The 19,138-nt window shown below is 36.6% G+C and overlaps 1 protein-coding gene across 3 annotated transcripts in view; it reads right to left on the reverse strand.

Moving 5' to 3' along the window:
• LOC121322289 (VPS10 domain-containing receptor SorCS3-like) overlaps positions 1-19,138 on the reverse strand; it is a 131,537-nt gene that overhangs the window by 83,724 nt on the left and 28,675 nt on the right. For all 3 annotated transcript variants that reach the window (XM_041262059.1, XM_041262058.1, XM_041262061.1), the window contains exon 2: positions 11,373-11,440. In XM_041262059.1, coding sequence (XP_041117993.1) covers positions 11,373-11,440 — 68 coding nt within the window. The remainder of the gene's footprint in view (positions 1-11,372; positions 11,441-19,138) is intronic.

Raw genomic sequence — 19,138 nt, forward strand, 5'->3', positions numbered from 1 at the left:
GCCACATGTTGTTATTATTACCTGTCTCATAAACAGGTGAGAGGGAAGGATGCCTGCAGGGACAGGCTTGCATTGTAGCTGACCTTCATCGGTAACTGAGGAGATTCAAGGAGCCATCCAGGCTGGCAGTGTCCTTGCATTCACATGCACAATCTGTTTAGTTTATGAAACAACTTCTGTTCCTACACATAGAATACATTAATATGAAAATATTGTCTTGAATGCATACACATGTCAAAATATAAGTGTGATGTACAGACAGAGTTGGATGGACAGACAGACAGACAACCTCCCTGTCCCCTCATATTCTGATAGGCTCATTATTTATTTATTTTTTCTAAAAAAAATCCACTCAAAGTTTCATCGCAACTGAACAAGCGGTTACCTAGACACATAAAAACATGCAAGTGACATACAACAGACAGTTAGAAGGACAGACAGACAGCATTTGTTAACCCCAATAGACTGATCTGATTCAATTACTAGAGTGGCATACAGACAGGCAGACTCCATAACTCCTACAGTAGAGACACTGAAAACCTTGCTAATGAAAAGTCGGATATCCTCTATGTTGAACTCTAAAGTGTGAAATACGTTTATGTAACGGTGGCATTCACTATACCACCTCTTGTTAGCAGGAAGATATTTCCCAAAATAAATCCTCACTAGAAATTATATTGTAAAATGTATGGAAGTATGGAAAAGGGTTACACACTACCTTGTAACTAGGGATAAAGGCAATGTAAAATGTTAATGTTTTTCTTTCCTAATTTTGGTACCTTTGCCACTGGTAGGTTTTATTTGGTTTCAATTTAATCAGTAGAGCCTGTCGATGCGGGCTCTACCATGTGGTAGATGACCGTGACTGGAGTTATGCGTCCCGTGCCATAGGCAAAGGCGCAAATGAAAGTCAAGGTCATCTACCACATGGTAGAGCCCGCATCGACAGGGCTTTATCGCTATTAGAAATGATGTATGTATTTATTTTCTCTTAAAAAAAAGTATATTTAACTTGAACTTCTGATATTTCGCCAGGTAACCTTCCGCTGAGGAAAATAGACCCTAACATAATTAGAATAGAAAAACACGACAACAAAATGTTATTATTATTTTATTATTATTATTATTATTATTATTATTATTATTATTATTATTATTACAATTATTATTATTTCGATAACATATTTATTTATAGGGGTCTTACTATTTCTTATTGTAATTTATCAGCCATGTACAATTGTTGAATAGTCAATGTAGTATTGAGTTGTTGTTGGAGGCGGGGCATCATTCAAGCTGGCAGGGAATGGAATGGCTGGTGCAGAAAGAAGTGAAACAGGGTTGGCAGCTTGACAGGCTGGTTTTGAGTGAGGGTGTTGTTTGGATCCAGCTGGATAGATTTGTGGACCGATCATGTCTTTCCTGTTGATTTGTTCTCCAGTAGCTGCGAATTGAGCCTTCATTACGGTGTCCTGTCACAGACATATGATTTCGCTTGTCTCAAGACCAGCAACAGAAAGTATGTTTAAGTAACTTTTTATGTAATCATATCAGATTAGTTGTAGATTAGAGTGTCTTTATGCGCAGATTGATTTAAAATTTAATTCACAGTTAAGCACTTCAATGTTCCAGCGGGCATCTTTGCAAAATAGAAGCCCGTTAGATCTGGAAGATGATTGGCTGTCCACACTCAATAGTTTTCTAATTTATTATATACCACAGTAACTATTCAAAGCTTTGCTGCATTCTTTGATTTTTCCTCTTAACTGCAGAGATTGACTATGGAGATACAGTTCTATGCATGCAGTTTATATCTGCTATGCAGGTAAGCAAAACACAGTCCCTGCACTATCATTACCTGCTCTTACTTCATCTTAAAAACTGCAGTCGGCATGCCTATCTTTCAAATTATCTTGTTTGCTGTAAGTTGAAACAGTAGCTATCTTTATCCACAAGAAAAAAAAAAAAAAACATTCATGCATTTAGTCTTCTGTTTTCACCTGAAAAATGAAATGCTACTGTAGATGGATTATCTAATAATAAATTACTTTGCGCCTTGCCAAAGAGAGGCTGAAAATATATACTGCATGTATTTTCTGAACATTTTAACTCACTGTATATACAAATGAAGCCAGAAATTTCAAATAATTGCATAATTAACAAAGATACAGAATTTTGCTAATACTGTAAATTTCAGGGTTTTGTACAGGAAAGAGTGAGGAGGGGGTTGGGAGAGGAATGATAACCCTGCCACCACCTCAGTCCTGGGGCAAGGACCTTTAACAACATTCAAGTTACAGGAGGGCATATAATAAATCTAAAAGTCCTGCAAGACTTAAACTCTACCCTAACCCTGGAGCCCTGCATGCAAGCTTTCTTCCATTTGTTCTCATCTCTCAAAAATGATAATGTAGTTTTTAATTAGGAGAGGCACTGAGATATCACATATTAACCCCAGGCAGAACCAGCAGTCCCATTCACACACTTGACACCGAGCTGTCGCTTTATTACATCCTTAATGCAAGCACAGACTGTAACCCTTGTCAGTCTCCATGCCACTGAAGTACCATTCCTCTAGGAACCCTATGGTTCACACTGGCACTTAAACATTACACAAGACACTTGGAGCTATGATTTACAGTAAAGCGCTCTTAAAGCAGTGTTTACCCTATTTACCCATGTGTATGTACCACACTTGGAGTGGGGGTACTGGAGCTAAAGGTGGTTTGCCTGAAGATCCTCTCCTTTCAGTACTCACTTCTGCTTCTGTAGTGGTTGGTTTTTTTATTTAGACTAAAAAAACTACTTGAAAAGTGAAAAACAGAAAATTGTGATTGCACTAAGCAAGGAGATCTCAATATTTTCTACTCCACATGTGAGTCAGAGTCATCCTTTTGAAAGCTTGTATACAGAGGCAGATTTATCGGTATCTGAACAACAAGCACGAAAATAAAAATACAGTACAGCCAATGTCTGCATGAAACAAGGCTGAATGGGTTAATAATGAACTTTAACACAATACAAAAATGAGCCAGAGATATAGGATACAGAAATAAACGAGCCAGAGATATAAGATACAGAAATAAACAAGCCAGAGATAAACAAGCCAGAGATATAGGATACAGAAATAAACAAACCAGAGAGATAGGATACAGAAATAAACAAGCCAGAGATAAACAAGCCAGAGATATAGGATAAAGAAATAAACAAGCCAGAGATAAATGAGCCAGAGACAAAGGATACAGAAGTAAACGAGCCACAGATAAACAAGCCAGAGATATAGGATACAGAAATAAACAAGCCAGAGATAAATGAGCCAGAGACAAAGGATACAGAAATAAACGAGCCAGAGATAAACGAGCCAGAAATATAGGATACACAAATAAACGAGCCAGAGATATAGGATACAGAAATAAATGATAGAGATAAACAAGCCAGAGATTTAGGATACAGAAATAAACATGCCAGAGATAAATGAGCCAGAGACAAAGGATACAGAAATAAACGAGCCAGAGATAAATGAGACAGAAATATAGGATACAGAAATAAACGAGCTAGAGATATAGGCTACAGAAAAAATAGATACAGATAAACGAGCCAGAGGTATAGGATACAGAAATAAACGAGCCAGAGATAAATGAGCCAGAGATAAACGATACAGAAATAAATGAGCCAGAGATAAATGAGCCAGAGATAAACGATACAGAAATAAATGAGCCAATAAAACATACGGACCTGTTTGTTAGTTTAGAGTTCATAACTTTTCTAAACCATTATTAGTAGTAATTTAAACAGAGAAGTTAATAGACTACAGACACGTTTAAAGGGCCAGTCTTATTGGTGTGTTGTTATCCAAGCAATTCAATATGCTTTAAAGTGGTGTCATGCTGCAATGTAAAATGCTCAATTTAAACTTCTCGACAAGATTGGTTGTGTGTCTGCTGAATTGGACATTAAGCGATGACCACCCGCATGTTGGTAAAGACATGATGAAGCCATTAGGAAACTTTATTTGTTTAACAAAAGGCTTCTAAATATTACCAGCTGGCATTGCTGATTCATTATAGTGCATGTGCAATCCTAATCTGCCACTAAAAACAACTATTTTCAGACTCATTCAATTATCCATGCTGTTACTTCATACTTTCCTTAAGTGTTCAGATCATGATTATTATTGTACAAATTTAATAGAAATGGTAAATTGACCATACAGAACTGCATTATGCTCACATACAGCTCTATCACAACTAAACATCCCTTATGGGAAAAATAAGGGTTTGGATTTCAAAGACATTCTCTCTCTCTCTCTCTCTCTCTCTCTCTCTCTCTCTCTCTCTCTCTCTCTCTCTCTCTCTCTCTCTCTCTCTCCTCATTAATTTGAACCACCTAGATCGGGGATCAATACAGACTTCTAGAGAATGTAATTGTATTATTGTAGCATTGAAAAGAAGAAACAAAAGAAAACACCCATTTGGGATCCAGACAATCATGAAAGTATGGATATGGGATTGCAGTCAGTTTGTATAGCTTGTTAACAGGGCTGTTGTTTTATTTGTATAAAGACTACACACATCACATTGTCATCAGTTCACACACCCTAGTCTCATATCTTGTAAAGTGTTTTTATTTGCCTAAGTGCAATGCACACAGAGGGGCGAAGGGATACAATAAAAAAGCCTAACTATAGAATTAAGATACATGGTTTGTGTCGTTTGCGATGTGCAGTAGTTCATTTAAATTAGGTTTCTTTTTTTTTCTCTGCATACTAGTCCATTATACATTGGTCCTTAAAGAGGTCCTTAAACTGAGCATGATAGCTTGTTACGTGCATCACAGCTAACAACCACAAATCTTGTACTTTGCTAGTTTCGCAGTCTCCTGCTGAATAACTCATGTAAAGTCTTATTTAGAAAGGACAATATCAAGAGCAGTGTGAAAACCTAATTTATTATTGTCTTCAAAGCTCCTCCTTCATTTGCATAATATCATGAGAAAGATTAATCTGAATGGGAACTTGTCACATTGAATTGTAAACTACATGTACACTGTTTTCATCATGCTAATATGAAGCTAATCTCAAATTTAGCACTACAGCACAACATGACAGTATTCGTATGATGATTTCTCACTCTACATTTAAGCTGCACGATTGCACCCATGAGATACAGTATCAACCAATCACTGTGAGGGATTAGTAAAAAACACTGCAGTACTTCTCATCTTGTGTATAGATGTCATACCATGCATAAAACATATGACACAATTCTAAAATTTAAAAAATATGTTAGTGTTTAGTAGTACAATCTTAATTTTTGTGATTTATAGTAAGTGCGTAGGGTGACGCTTACTGTTTTATTCACAGCCCTCGCACCCAACTGTCTGAGATGACATCTCGATTAACAACAGCAATCCCCACATACAAAAAAAAAAGAATATCTTGCTTATAAATATCTTGACCTAAATTGTCTAATTTTCTGATTGTGTAATAATAATAATAATAATAATAATAATAATAATAATAATAATAATAATAATATAATAATAATAATAATAATAATTAGTAAAGTGCTACCCCCTCACAGCAGGAAGGACATTGGGGGACATTGACATGCTGTTTTCCCCTGATAAGTGCCAATGGTCAAGGAAGCCACTAAACAACTTAGTTTGTTCAGAAGCAAACCTTTTAAAATATTGATTATGACATATGCTGGCATATGTTTAAGCAAGGAACATGTTACATTTATTGTATCAAATAACATACTAAATCTGTATTCTGTAATGAATAACTCCAGTGGCCTTACATTAGAGTGCTGTATGGTGTACCATCTGGCCCATTCATTATTCTTTGATTTGTTTTTGTTTTTGGATACATACAGAAGGCTAATTACACAGATTTTTCAAGTACAACAGGTAGACATATGCATGACTCAATGTCTATCACTGCATAATTCCCAAGTTATTTTATTAATAATGCTGAGTTCTGGATACAAGCATGTCATGCTGTCAGGATGAAACAACTTGAAATGGAAACAGGAACTGATGTAATATCTAATGTTGGCAAAGGCTGATTCTGAACATTTTCCCTAAAATTACATTTGATAAACACACAATCTGAGAAACAAATACGATGCAACTCCGTACCTCAGTAAGTATTTCTTTGTTTGTTTGTCATTATAGTGTTAGAAAACTAATACTGGCAGATGTTTTCTTTTACTGCAATATAAATATTATGATATCAACATTTTCCTAACAGAAAAGATGAGAGCAATGTTTTATTCTATTTATATCAACATCCTGGCATTTTGTTTTATACTTCTTTTCACGAGTCATACTCAACAGATGTATTCATAGAGTCTCACCTGTGATCCATTTTTGAAAAGCTTTGAAATGAGATGTACAAGATGTTTCACAGTAAGAGCAAATGAAGTGCCGTTAATATGTAGCAAAGGAAAAAGGAGGACAAGTAAGTACAGGGAGGACAGAAGTAAACAAAAACACTGTTTGTCGACTGCCATTGGGTGCTGTACCCTATTCCACTCTCTAAGCAATTATTTGTTATTATTTTACACATGCATTAGACTCACTCACCCCAACTAGTCGGTAACCCGACCTTGTTCAGACTAGTGATTTATTAAAAGCATCCATTGTAGTGTACTAAAAATGCCTCGTCTAGACATCAATTATATATCAGCAAAAATAACTAATAGCTGTTTGCATAAAAAAATTACAGATGACAATGACAGTGTCTTGTCTGATTGACTAAAGGTCATGCCAGGTTCTAATAAGAGGGCAGAGAGAGTGGGAGTTGGGTGTGAATGGAGGACTGTGCTGCTCTGTTCCTCCTTTATTATGTTATTGATGTAGAGACGTTATGACCTGTGCTTATATGTGAATAGGATTGAATCTGCTATTGCTACTGCTACAGAAGGGAACTGAGTTATGAGATATAATAAAAGTCTTAAATTAAATTCCTTGAAACACTGCATCTCTGTGGCCTCTCATCAAACCTGCAATCTGTTGTATTAGGATTCGCTTGTGACTAGTTTTATATAAAACCTTTTTCTTTTTTCTGCCTGTGCTTGCGTATGTGCTCCTTCGACTGAAAAAGACATGATACAACTGAATTAAATATATCAATCCTATACCAAACCACTTCTCGGTGAAGACAGTTACAAGCTCCCGGAGGTTCTTAGATATTTGTTTTTGGATTCACTGCTTCAGCTGAGGCTGCAACTGTTGACCCTATTTATCCATCTGACCATCACCTGTCCTTGGAACGAGAATGCTTTGATTGACCCGTTCTGAAGTCAGTGTTTGTATTTATTATCTAAACTTATGCCAGAGAAGATAGAGGGGATATTGGAGGGAAATTCCCTGAAACACAGGATGTGAAAAGAGAAGATGCCAGCACTATCAACCCATATGTGTGCTGACAGTTCAAAACTGGGTCTTCAGCAGGGCTACTGCAAGGGTTAAATGTGAGCCCATTCCGGAATATTGCTGTCCACGCAGTTAATTGAAGACTTCTATATATGGTAATGACTCGTCTGCTCATTTAATAAAATGTATAGTGGTGTGCACGCAGTTAATTAAAGACTGCTATGTATGGTAACGACGCATTGAATAAAAAAAGGCTTTTAGCCTCTGACCTAATCCTCAATAAACCTGCTTTAGGGCCTTTAAAGACACCTGACAATGGAGGAACCTGTGTTATTTAGCAAGGTAGCAAGCTGGCTAATAGAAAAATGTTTTCAAATTGCCATGCTAATTGTAATTATCTGTGACATAAACCTCCAGTCTTTTGGGATTACATACAATGGTATAATTACTTTAACTATGTAATCAGAATGTAATAGAAAGCCTACCTTTTTTAAGGTTGTTCTTTATGCTGCAAAGCACAGAAAATAAATAAGATAGATGATTAAATCTGAGATTGGAGAAGTTTAATGAACAGAACATGTGCTTGTAGGTGCTTGTGTTATGGTAGAGCTTCTTTGGATAGACATACAATAATTAGACTATGGTGTTCAAGCACAATGCATTATGCCATGGGTGGAAAATACACAAGGATTCCCTGTTCTATCTTTATACAGCTCACAAAGTGTAACCTTGTTGCTCTTATCAACAGTTATCAAGCACTTAAAGAGAATATTAATTCAAGCATGAGTTGTGCTACATTTTAGAATAACTGCACAGAAGAGATGAGTTTCAGTAATATGTATATGACATTTTAATCTGTTTACATGTGGTTTTAGTCTGTTTCTGTCTTGCCCCCCACAAATTTACAGATGAGCGTATCGAGAACCACAGAGGGCACAATACAACTGAGAAGCTTTGTTGAGACAATACAAGCTGCAGTAATGACATAATAGAATACCTAGATTGTACTTGTCAAGAGATGTAACATTACAATGTACACATATTACAATGTATATTAAATAAACAGCATGGAAATGTTGCTAAGGTTACAGATATTTAAAAGCTATAAAAACAGTAAAGTTGCAGATATTGTCTGGGAAACCAAAAGGAGAGCTACACTGTCGTTTTCCCTCCCACGGGCTAGGGAGATAAATCATCTTAGGTTGGTTCAACTAACAGCACCACAGCAACCCCTCCAGATAAATTGGAGACCAGTCAAGCTGAACTTCAGCTTCCAAGGTTCAGCAGCTTGGCACATCCGCTGCTTAGGTTTTCCCTTGCAGCATCTATGGGATGCTCTTTCTGTGTTATAAGTATAAGGATTTACAGTGCCTTCCCGAGGGCCAGACCTGCTTCAGGGTCTTTGTTAGGACCTGTGCCTAAGCTTAGTCATTCTCTCTAGGAGTGGAACTGGGTTTGTTCCTTCCAAATTGCCTTTGGTAAACAGGCCTACTGGTAAGCAGGCACACAGATGCAATGCTGGGAAATTAAAATTTCCTACTTTCCTACTTGTTTCAGTGCCTGCTTATGGTTGTTCTTGTGATTGCCAAATTGTGGAATAACTTAACGTTCAAAACTGATTTTGTGCTTTTGAAGATACCTCCAGTCTACCGAAACAGTGTATACTTATTGAGAGGCCTAGTCATCACAATAGACAATAAAAAGTTATTTACAACTGTGTCATTAAAACAAGAGCTATGGAATGAAAATAATATGGTACTTAGTAGGCTTGTAACTGTAACGATAATAATTATCTGTCAATTGGGACCCCACGATAACAAATCAATAATATTTCATGAAATTAGAAATATGTCTTGTATATATTAACTTACTGTCAAGAACATAATCTGTGTTGTTGCGTCTAAAAGTCACTGAGAATATGTGTCTGTGAACAAATACAGGACACTGACGCAGAGATCAAGAGTAACCTGCTTTGTTTATGTATTTTATACATACTATTTTGTTTCAAATCAGTCCCAAATGTAGCCGTCTGCCATGAGCAAAATTAGTAATATTTAGCATTACTACGTTGTCACGTGCTGCATAGATGTTGAAGCGTTGAGCGAAACTAGACTTTCGCCCAGTCGTCTTTTTCAAGTTCTGGGCTAATCTAGATTCGCCAAAATCAACGTAGAATAGAATAGACGTGTCGAAAAAAAGTGGTAATTTCGGGGTTCACCCAGAAGCCCTTGGCAAAACTAGATTGGCCTGGGCAAAACTAGACTCGCCAGACCATATATTGTATTATTATTATTATTATTATTATTATTATTATTATTATTATTATTATTATTATTATTATTATTATTATTATTATTATTTGTTTGTTTGTTTTTAAAGACAGCATTTGGCTTCCATTGGATTTTTTAAATATCTTGCCATTTTAAATAGAGTTCAGATATCCAGTAATGGATATTTAAAATTAATATATATGTTGGCTGGCTTTCTGTCTGTCCAGACAGACAGGACAAAAACACATTGCCAGCTAGCTAAACGAGCAATGGGATTCATATCACCCTGTTGACCCCATGCAGTATGGTAAAAGATTGAGTGAGTGAATTCATTTGATCTTGCCTCTGTCCAGACTGGCAAAAAAATCATAGCATTGGGCATGGTGCTAGTATGGACCTGAGCACTGTCAAATCCTGTTTAATAACCTTATTATTGATCTCCATGGCCACTCTGCTTTGAAAAGATACAATTCTTTAATGTATGTAAAAGCGTCCACAGGTCTGAAATATACTTTACCTTGAGCGCTTATCTTTCAGTCCAGTGCACATGGGTGGAATTAAACATTACACTATTTATTTATTCAAGTTATCCTTTAAAGGCAGTGGCATAGATCTATGGTAAGGCAGAGACGATTTGCTTCTAACCCGACAGCAATGATCTGCTGAGACTGCTAATGAAGGTTGGGCTTGGTCAGAGCTTTGAATACAAGCCTCGAAGGAACATAGAAGGGGGTGGTTGTGTCAGGCACTCTCGTCTGTTAAGTAAAAAATGATTTATTGTATAAGTGACACTGTACTGCTGGATTTACATTGCTTTAGGTAAGATGTATAGAAGATGACTTATGTATGCACAGTATTTTGACATGACTATCCCATGAAAGAGGTTTTACGTGTTAGCTAAAGTCCAATGCAAGTTGAAAGTCTTGGCTCTGGCTAACTCAATTCAAAAGCACACACACTAAAACAGCTCAGGAAATTCAAAGTCAGTGCTCTGATCAAGTTGATGCAATTGAGTAGACACCTGATATAATGAAGTTGGTGCTATCAAGACTGCTGCAGAGTGACAGAAAAACATGCCAATATATTAGAGTTCCATTCTGTATACAAAAATTTCCACTCCCACTATCCACACTGGGGGCCCTAGCACAACAATATACATGGAAACATTGTGCCATCCTCCAGAGAAAGTACTGCACATTCTTTTTTGTGGTGTTAGCTCTATACGTGGTAATCCACACCGATGCAGGTGGATTTCTAGTCCTCCAAGCTTTATATTTTGGCGTGTAATAAAGTATTCATAATATGTATATATATCTTATATATATATCTTACTATTATATATATATTATATATATAGATGGGATATAATAATTATATATAATATATATTAGAATATATATATATATATATATAAAGATATATATCTTGGAAGTTCTTATATATATACCTTCAATACTGTACCTTCAATAATTCAGTTCTGTAGACATTTTACAATTCTGCATATCGCTATGCATTGCAATGTTACTCTGCTTCTAAGATATGTTTTAAAAACTTTTTAAAAAGCTACAACAGATGTTAAAGCCATGCCGAGCGTCGCCTTTGACAGGACCTGCAGTGTCTGTGACGGTTTCAAAATCTACTTCTGTCTCGAGAGAAGATCTTATTTTATTTTTCATAGTCAAGCAAGATCAAGGTGCTATTGCACTTGTTAGACTTTGATCTTACCTCCACAAAGAGCTCTCAGTGACACTTCCCAGGTTAAAGTCATAGAGCTTCGTCAGGATGAGAATCACCTGCAAAACAGGAAAAGAACCCCACTTAGTAATGACACAGTGTCCCTGCACTAAGCCAAAAGATAACTCAAGGCTTCCACGTATTAGGAAGCAATGGTAGATCACAAACATCACAGACATTTTCAAAATGTTTAAATAAATACATCAGGAGACAATCTGTCACGGACACTGCAGATTCCACAGGGTAGATCAAGAGAGATTCCCAAATATCCCCTACATATAAAATAAACACATTTTTACAGACATATTTACAGCACAAATTCAGGCTTCATAAGTTTGTTTTTTAGATTGAATTTAAGCCACACATTCACTGGAATTATTGCACGTCATTGAATTCTGAAGTAGTTACAATAACACCCCTTTGTCAAAACATTTCACATGAGTGTGGAGCCCATTTTGATACCAGCGGAATAATTCAACTGCTCCTTCTAGCTGTGACTTGCTAATCCTTTACTGTTAAAATAGTTTTATTCCACTTAGAAAGTTTTCTTTTAGCTTTGCACTTTGCAAAATATGCCCCATATTTAAGATTGTTGTGAGTATTGGTGTCGTTATATGAGAGTTCATACTACAAATAACATGATAGCATCTACAGTAATAAGGAAGGTGAGATTGTTTATAGAAGCCTGATTCTCTGTTCTATTGATGCACCTACTGTATATTTGGAAAATGAATGAAAAGTTTATGAAGTTTTGGAAAGCCTCCACATTGGTCTCTTACGAACAATATTATCGAGAAAAGCAATATGTGGAAACTGCCAGCAACATGCCACACAGACACATCTAAGAAGCATCTCATCCCAGGGGAAATCAGAACTCCATCACAACTGGAGAGTTTGTGATATTTTATTGAAAGGTAACAAGCAGATTCTTTTTTTTTAAGGTCTTTTATTGTTGCTTGTGTATGGCATACAACAGATAATCACTACTGACTGATTAACTTTTGTTGAAAAATTGTAATTACCCTGATAACTCCCGCATTGAGGTTTCAAATCAGTCACGTCATTAGGCGTTGCCAAAAACTTTTTTAAGGTATGTCATCTAGTCTTTTGATGACACATGTTTGTTTATTTAACTCTTAGCTCAATCATACTACTACAGGACCCAACCCAAACCTGCAACCCGCTGCAGCATCGTCTTTTTACCCGCGACCTGACCTGACCCGCTTTAATAAGACCTGCAACTCAACCCAAACCCGCAAGTGTTTGTCCTTTACCTACTGCCTGCGTGACAAAATGATCTTCCAACAAACAAGCAGCAATACAAACCGAGAACACTAGTCAGCTGATTCCTCCTTAATTGCCTCCTGCTTTAATGCAGCAAATACAGGTCCATTTACCTACTAATACGCTATTTGGGAAAGCGTTACAGACGAGTACGCTGAAAGGACAGAAAATGTTTTTGGTGATTCAAATTCAGACTGAGTCTGAACCAAATATTACATTTTTTGACCCGTTGCCTAACCACAAACCAGGAAAAAGTTCATATTCCAACCCGAAACACGACCAGCGGGTATGCAATCCGATGTAGGACTACCTTATAATCAATTATAGGAGTTTGATTAATCTAAAACATTGCATTTTCCATTTAACTAGTATCTTTAACCTGAAGTCTTAAAATGTTCAAAGGGGCCAATTAATATTGTATATTAATTTAATTAACAATCCCATTATGGAACTTCAGTACTGTTTTTAATTACTAAAATCAAAACAAACAAAATAAATTGCTGCGAGAGCAATGGGTCAGTACATTTCTCCAATCAAAGGTAACTTGGCCAAGACTAAACCAAATTATGAGTTTGCAAACATTAAAATGAGATGAGAGAGGTTGTCATTATCATTATCCAAGTATTATCATTATAAAGCCTTACGACCAATAGAGATATGTCAAGTCCAAAGTAATTACATTGCTGCATCAAGGAGACATGTCTATGAGGAACAGAAATGTGTGATCCCTTTTGCTGGACTGATGACTGACCAGTACTTCTCTGAGAACCAAGTCCTGTAATCCTGCTTTATCAGCAACCCATCACCAGCTCTGTCTACATACAGTATGTCTACAGTGTACTTAAACCTCTGGTTAAAATGTCTCGTAAGTGGATCTGTTAAGTCTCTAGTAACACGGTTATTTTCCCAAAGTTTTAAATACTCATGTATCTCTATAGAATTATATCCTTTTTGTGTCTTCCTTAATTAAATGAAGACTGGAGTTGTACCATAGTTGTACCATAGTTGTACCATAGGGTCACTTTGTTTGGGATGGATTGTCTTCTCCGCTTGCATCTCCAGCAGTATCAGCTGTGATGTGGATGTGCTCCAGAAATCTCATACAGCACCTACTGCTCTCTATTCTCCTAACTCACCTCACTGGACACACCACCTGATGCGATCAATAGCAACACGATTTTTCAGTCACATTGGATAGGGTGTTATGCTTTTCGATGAGATTTTACAGGATTGGTAGATCGATTTCAGATGGCTTGCAGAGTTTAAACATGTTTAATATTTTGCGATGCGATTCCCTTGTCTCAAAATAATTGTTCTCCGCTAGCAATTTAGATTTTGCTTGTGCAATTGTTTGCACTGTGCATATCCTTATATCAGCCCCTAAAGCCCTTAAGTTATCCGCAATAGAAGAACAACACAAGAACACATATTATTGGGCTGCACACTCTAAAGGTAAGCAAAAAAAAAGGTTCTGTTATTTCTTTCTACGAAGCCTCTTTCAGAAAAAAAAAATGCTATTGATGCTGCATGCATTGAGCTTTTTATCATATAGACAAGAGCCTAAAGACACTGTAAAACTGTCATTAGTTAAGATTTTCCACTTTGGTGAACAAGAAATCTATATCCTACATTATCACCAAGCCCTTTCTGTCCAAGTGTAGGTTTTAAGCCATCTTGAATACACAAGCTGCTGGCGTTGCTAGAAAATGGTGTTATGGTTTTGCGAAACAGCATATCTTTGATAAGGCTGGCACACCAGAATTACACGCACAAGCTTCCAGAATCTATTCTTTTCTTTCAGGGGAATGGCATAAGCTGGTTTGACATGCATGTAGCAGTTTATTATCAGCAAGGTTTGTTGATTTTTTTAGTGATGCGAGTATCAGTTCTGTTTATATATCAAGTCCTCAAGAGACTGATTCCTAATTAGAATTGAAACAAATTAGGGCTGTCTCTATCTGTATGGGTAGGCAGAGTCAGGGGTCTGTTTTTCAGGCATTCCCAGTTTAAGGTTGTGTCAAATGTCAAGTGGGAGTGTCTGGGTCCGGTTCATGCCATACTTAATGAGCAATATTGAAAATAAGCACTCAACCCTTGTACACCTATTTTATGCAAATAATGAATCGCTCTAATGAGACAAAATAATGGTTTGGTGTAGGTTAACGCTTACCTTGAAATCGCGTTCCTAAAACTTAGCGGCTAGAACTTAAGAGCATCAAGAAAAAGTAATTGATTGTGCTGCAATATTGATTAAGCTATTAGAGAAGCCATTAGTTCTTTACGAGATACACTAATCGATTTTGAAATCATTAAGCTAGTCTCCTATAAATTAAGAAGTCCTTTACATTATCAGATTGTTCTCTGTTTGATGCTTTAATCCTGGAGGAATGTTGGGAGCACAGTCTCTCGACTTATTTTCATCTGTTTTTCACAGAGACAAGATTGCTTTTTGGATCAACCAGGTTCTCAATTTCTTCAGTTACCTTTGGTTTTTAAAATTGAGTCAATCTTTGTACAAATTATGTCAGTCACGATTTCTCCCACATATCCACAATCTTTGTCAGTGTGCTTTGGGTTATAATTAAGTTGACAAAGGAAGGTCTAAAAATATAACGTTTACAATAGTATGGTTTTGTGTATTTTACAGTTATGTGGTTAAAGAAACAGGCTTGTAACCAGCAGGTACTCGGTTCAAATCCCAGCTCAGCCACTGACTCATTGTGTGACCCTGAGCAAGTCACATAATCTCCTTGTGCTCCGTCTTTCGGGTGAGAAGTTAGTGACTCTGCAGCTGATGCATAGTTCACACACCCTAGTCTTATATCTTGTAAAGCGCTTTGTGATGGTGGTCCACTATGAAAGGCATTATATAAAAATAAAGGTTAAATTAAATTAAATTAATGTATGAAGTACAGCACATAATGTTCACATGGTTGCGTGAATGAATCACATTCAGTAAATGTGCACATATAATGTAAAGGACTTAAAATACAGAATTATTCATCTTGATGGAATGCTTTATCATGCTGTGTGTTCATCTTATAACAAAGGGTCCCCAATTCCCTTTCAATACTGGGACTGAAACCTGCTCATTTGTATATAGCGTGTAGCGTGTTTTCCACTCTGTTGGCAGATTAAGAATGTAATTATTTAAATGCTTATCAAGCCTGTATTGTGTATAACAGCTAATTAAGACATTGAATAATGTCTTTACTTAAGCCTTGAAGTTGCATAACAGTATGTATCTCACCCCTTGCAATGTCTTAAAAGTCTAATGCTCTTTATCTACCAAGATACCTGAATCTGGTGATTTCTCATAATTGGCAGCAGCATCCTGCTCTTCTGGAAGAGGAGCTTCTCAATCCTCACTGACAGAAAGTTGAGCCACAAATTGTTACTATAGCAACAGAAGAGTCGGCTTTGAAAATAGTTTTCTTTTGTAGGCAGACATTTCATCTAAATGCACTGACCCCGTACAGCTCCTGCCTATTCCATTAAACAAAGAACAGGTACTGGTGGTGGCGTGAATAACAAACAGATCACCCGGTCTCCAATTAAAACACCTCCATCTTTCTCCCTGCCACACTGTATGTATTTGATACAGCTCTTTCTTGAAGCAGGGTCTCCCAGTGATAGGTTTCATTCATCGTTATGCAAATGTTGCATTTCAAATAATAATGTATTTTCTGATACTGACACCTGGGAGATGAAAAAATCAATCTCTCCACATAACAATAATACAAGTGAAAAGCACTTTAAGATAAACACATGTAACATAAATGTGGAAAGCGTCTTCGTTATACAATTACATGTTATGCAGTCATACCTTTTTTTTTGGTTGCAATAGCTTGCAAGTTATTTTGAGTCAATTTCCAAGACATATGTTATTATAAAAATATGTTTCATAAGCTTACTGTTTAATTGCTATAGAAAATCCTAACACTAATCCTGACCTTTTCAATTATATCTATGTTATAAATAATATTGTACTACTTTAAATAAGCCTAATTTGTATTGTATTGTATTGTTATTTTATTAAGTCAAATACGTGTTTATATTGATTTATTGATTCATTTACTGTACATTACAGAAGACTATTGAATGGAGGGCAACATATACTTCTAATGGGAGGGAAATAACAATTTCCCAGAAAAAAATAGCAAAAGAACCCCAATGAACAAACAGCAGATGTTTTAACAGTTGTATCTGTACTTTGAAACCAATTTCAGTAATGTGTATTTAAGCACACATTTGTATATGCTGTCAAGAAGAAGCCCAACTGTTTCGAAATCCCCAAGATACCTTCTGTTATCAGGAAAAGGAAAATAACTGTAGGCTGTCCATCCTAACCTCTGAGGTTATCCCCATCTAAATGCAATCTCCATCTTCATATGCTATGCTGTTTACATTGCCTTGGTTTACAACAAACGTCGGGTGTAATGTTGGATTCAATATAGATGGTCTTGCTGAAACTCTTCTCTTGGCTTTTAAGTGTTGTTTTTGTTTTCTAGAAAACACTAAATTAAACCACCTTTAACTCCCTTCTCTGTGCATCCTAGCTCACACTTCTATCTCAGACCTGTTTAAAGTTGCAGAATTCATAATTAGCTCCCACTTGAGAAAACCACCTTTAACTCCCTTCTCTGTGGGGGGGGGGGGGGGGGGGGGGGGGGGGACTTTGCAAAATAGATTTATGTTAATTAAACATAAATTATAGACCAGAGTAAAAATTCAAAGCCATGCAAAACAGAGCTCTTTCCAGAAAATGATTTCAAAGACCAATAACAAATAGGATGAACACATTTCCTGGGGAAAAGGCCAAAGTGTTTGACAAGCCAGACTTTTTATTTTCACATTTGCCATGTTAAAAGTTGATTATTTTAAAACAAAACTTCCTATACTAAATTCCTGTGGGATGAATCCAAAAACTTCCTTGTCTTTTTCCTTAAAATCAGAGCCTGTGTTCAGGAATGTTGTGTAGTGTTGTGCTGTGTGCCCTGAGATGAAATAAAAGCAGTGTTACTAATTGTGCAAATAAGCCTGGCTTGTCTGGGGTGTACATGATTGCCGATTTGTGCCCAGCCTCTGTCATGGTCCATCCACCTATATCACGATTTACAGTAATAGTGCTGTGAGACTGGTCTGTATTTGTTTTTGAATGGATTCACTCTCATCTTCCCAACTGGGGGTATCTGCAGTAGAATCAAGCTCTTTGGCCAACAAGACACCTTAAAAGAAGTGCATGACTGTAATAGGTGTGTCACCTGTTCTGTAGGCTAAATGAAAACCAGCATTTGTCAAAGTTTGTCTACAATTTCTCTCATGTAGTTCTACTTGTATATAATGGGATGTACAGAGATTTACTGTCAGATTTACTGCCTTATCAAATGAGAAAATGATCAAGAATTGTATCATTCATATACCATCTGTGCTGCTCTGACCTGCCCAAATGTTGCTGATTATCTGAGCACTAGAAATGATTAGCATCAAAGCCCAAATTGCCCTGAGGCATTATTACATCTTAACAAAGTTTACATTTAACAAAGTCTTTTTTTTCATAAACATTATTACTATGTAAATTCTACATTTCCCTTAAGATGAACCTAAATGTATCACTTTCATATGCCCATATGCTATTGACCATAACTTCTGGTGTGAAGCAGTGACAGAAGGACTGGTGATTATCTCAACGCAGTATCTGAAACTCTTAATTAAGTTTGAGAAGCCTTCTGTCAGTGGAGGATAGCTAAGAAAATAGCTTTTTAAATTGAACATTGCAGTGCAAATAGCATACTGCAGCTTAATTCACAACCAGATGCAATTAAAAATGCAATATGTTGTCTCTTAAGTGCTGTGAGATATGGCTCCTCCCTGCAAAAAGACACCAGGCAGCATCCACAATCCAGCTTTAGCTGCATGATCCATGAGTTCTGAATGATGAATCCAAACAGTTATGTACAGTATGACTCTGAGGTGATCTCCATTAATACCTGACAAAATTGAGTCAGTGGGTGGAGGACCACCAGATCAAGACCGTGTCATGGCCAGCCCAATCTCCAGACTGGAACCCCATTGAAAACCTCTGGAATGTGATCAAGATGGTCACAAGCCATCAAACAAAGCCGAGCTGCTTGAATTTTTGCGCCAGGAGTGGCATAAAGTCACCCAACATCAATGTGAAAGACTGGTGGAGAGCATGCCAAGACGCATGAAAGCTATGCTTGAAAATCAGGGTTATTCCACCAAATATTGATTTCTGAACTCTTCCTAAGTTAAAACATTAGTATTGTGTTGTTTAAAAATGAATATGAACTAATTTTCTATGCATTATTCGAGGTCTGACAACACTGCATCTTTTTTTTGTCCATTTTCTGCAAATAAATGCTCTAAATGACAATATTTTTATTTGGAATTTGGGAGAAATGTTGTAAATAGTTTATAGAATAAAACAAAAATGTTCATTTTACCCAAAC

This window comes from Polyodon spathula, chromosome 10, assembly GCF_017654505.1.
Source record: "Polyodon spathula isolate WHYD16114869_AA chromosome 10, ASM1765450v1, whole genome shotgun sequence".
Taxonomy (NCBI): Eukaryota; Metazoa; Chordata; class Actinopteri; order Acipenseriformes; family Polyodontidae; genus Polyodon; species Polyodon spathula.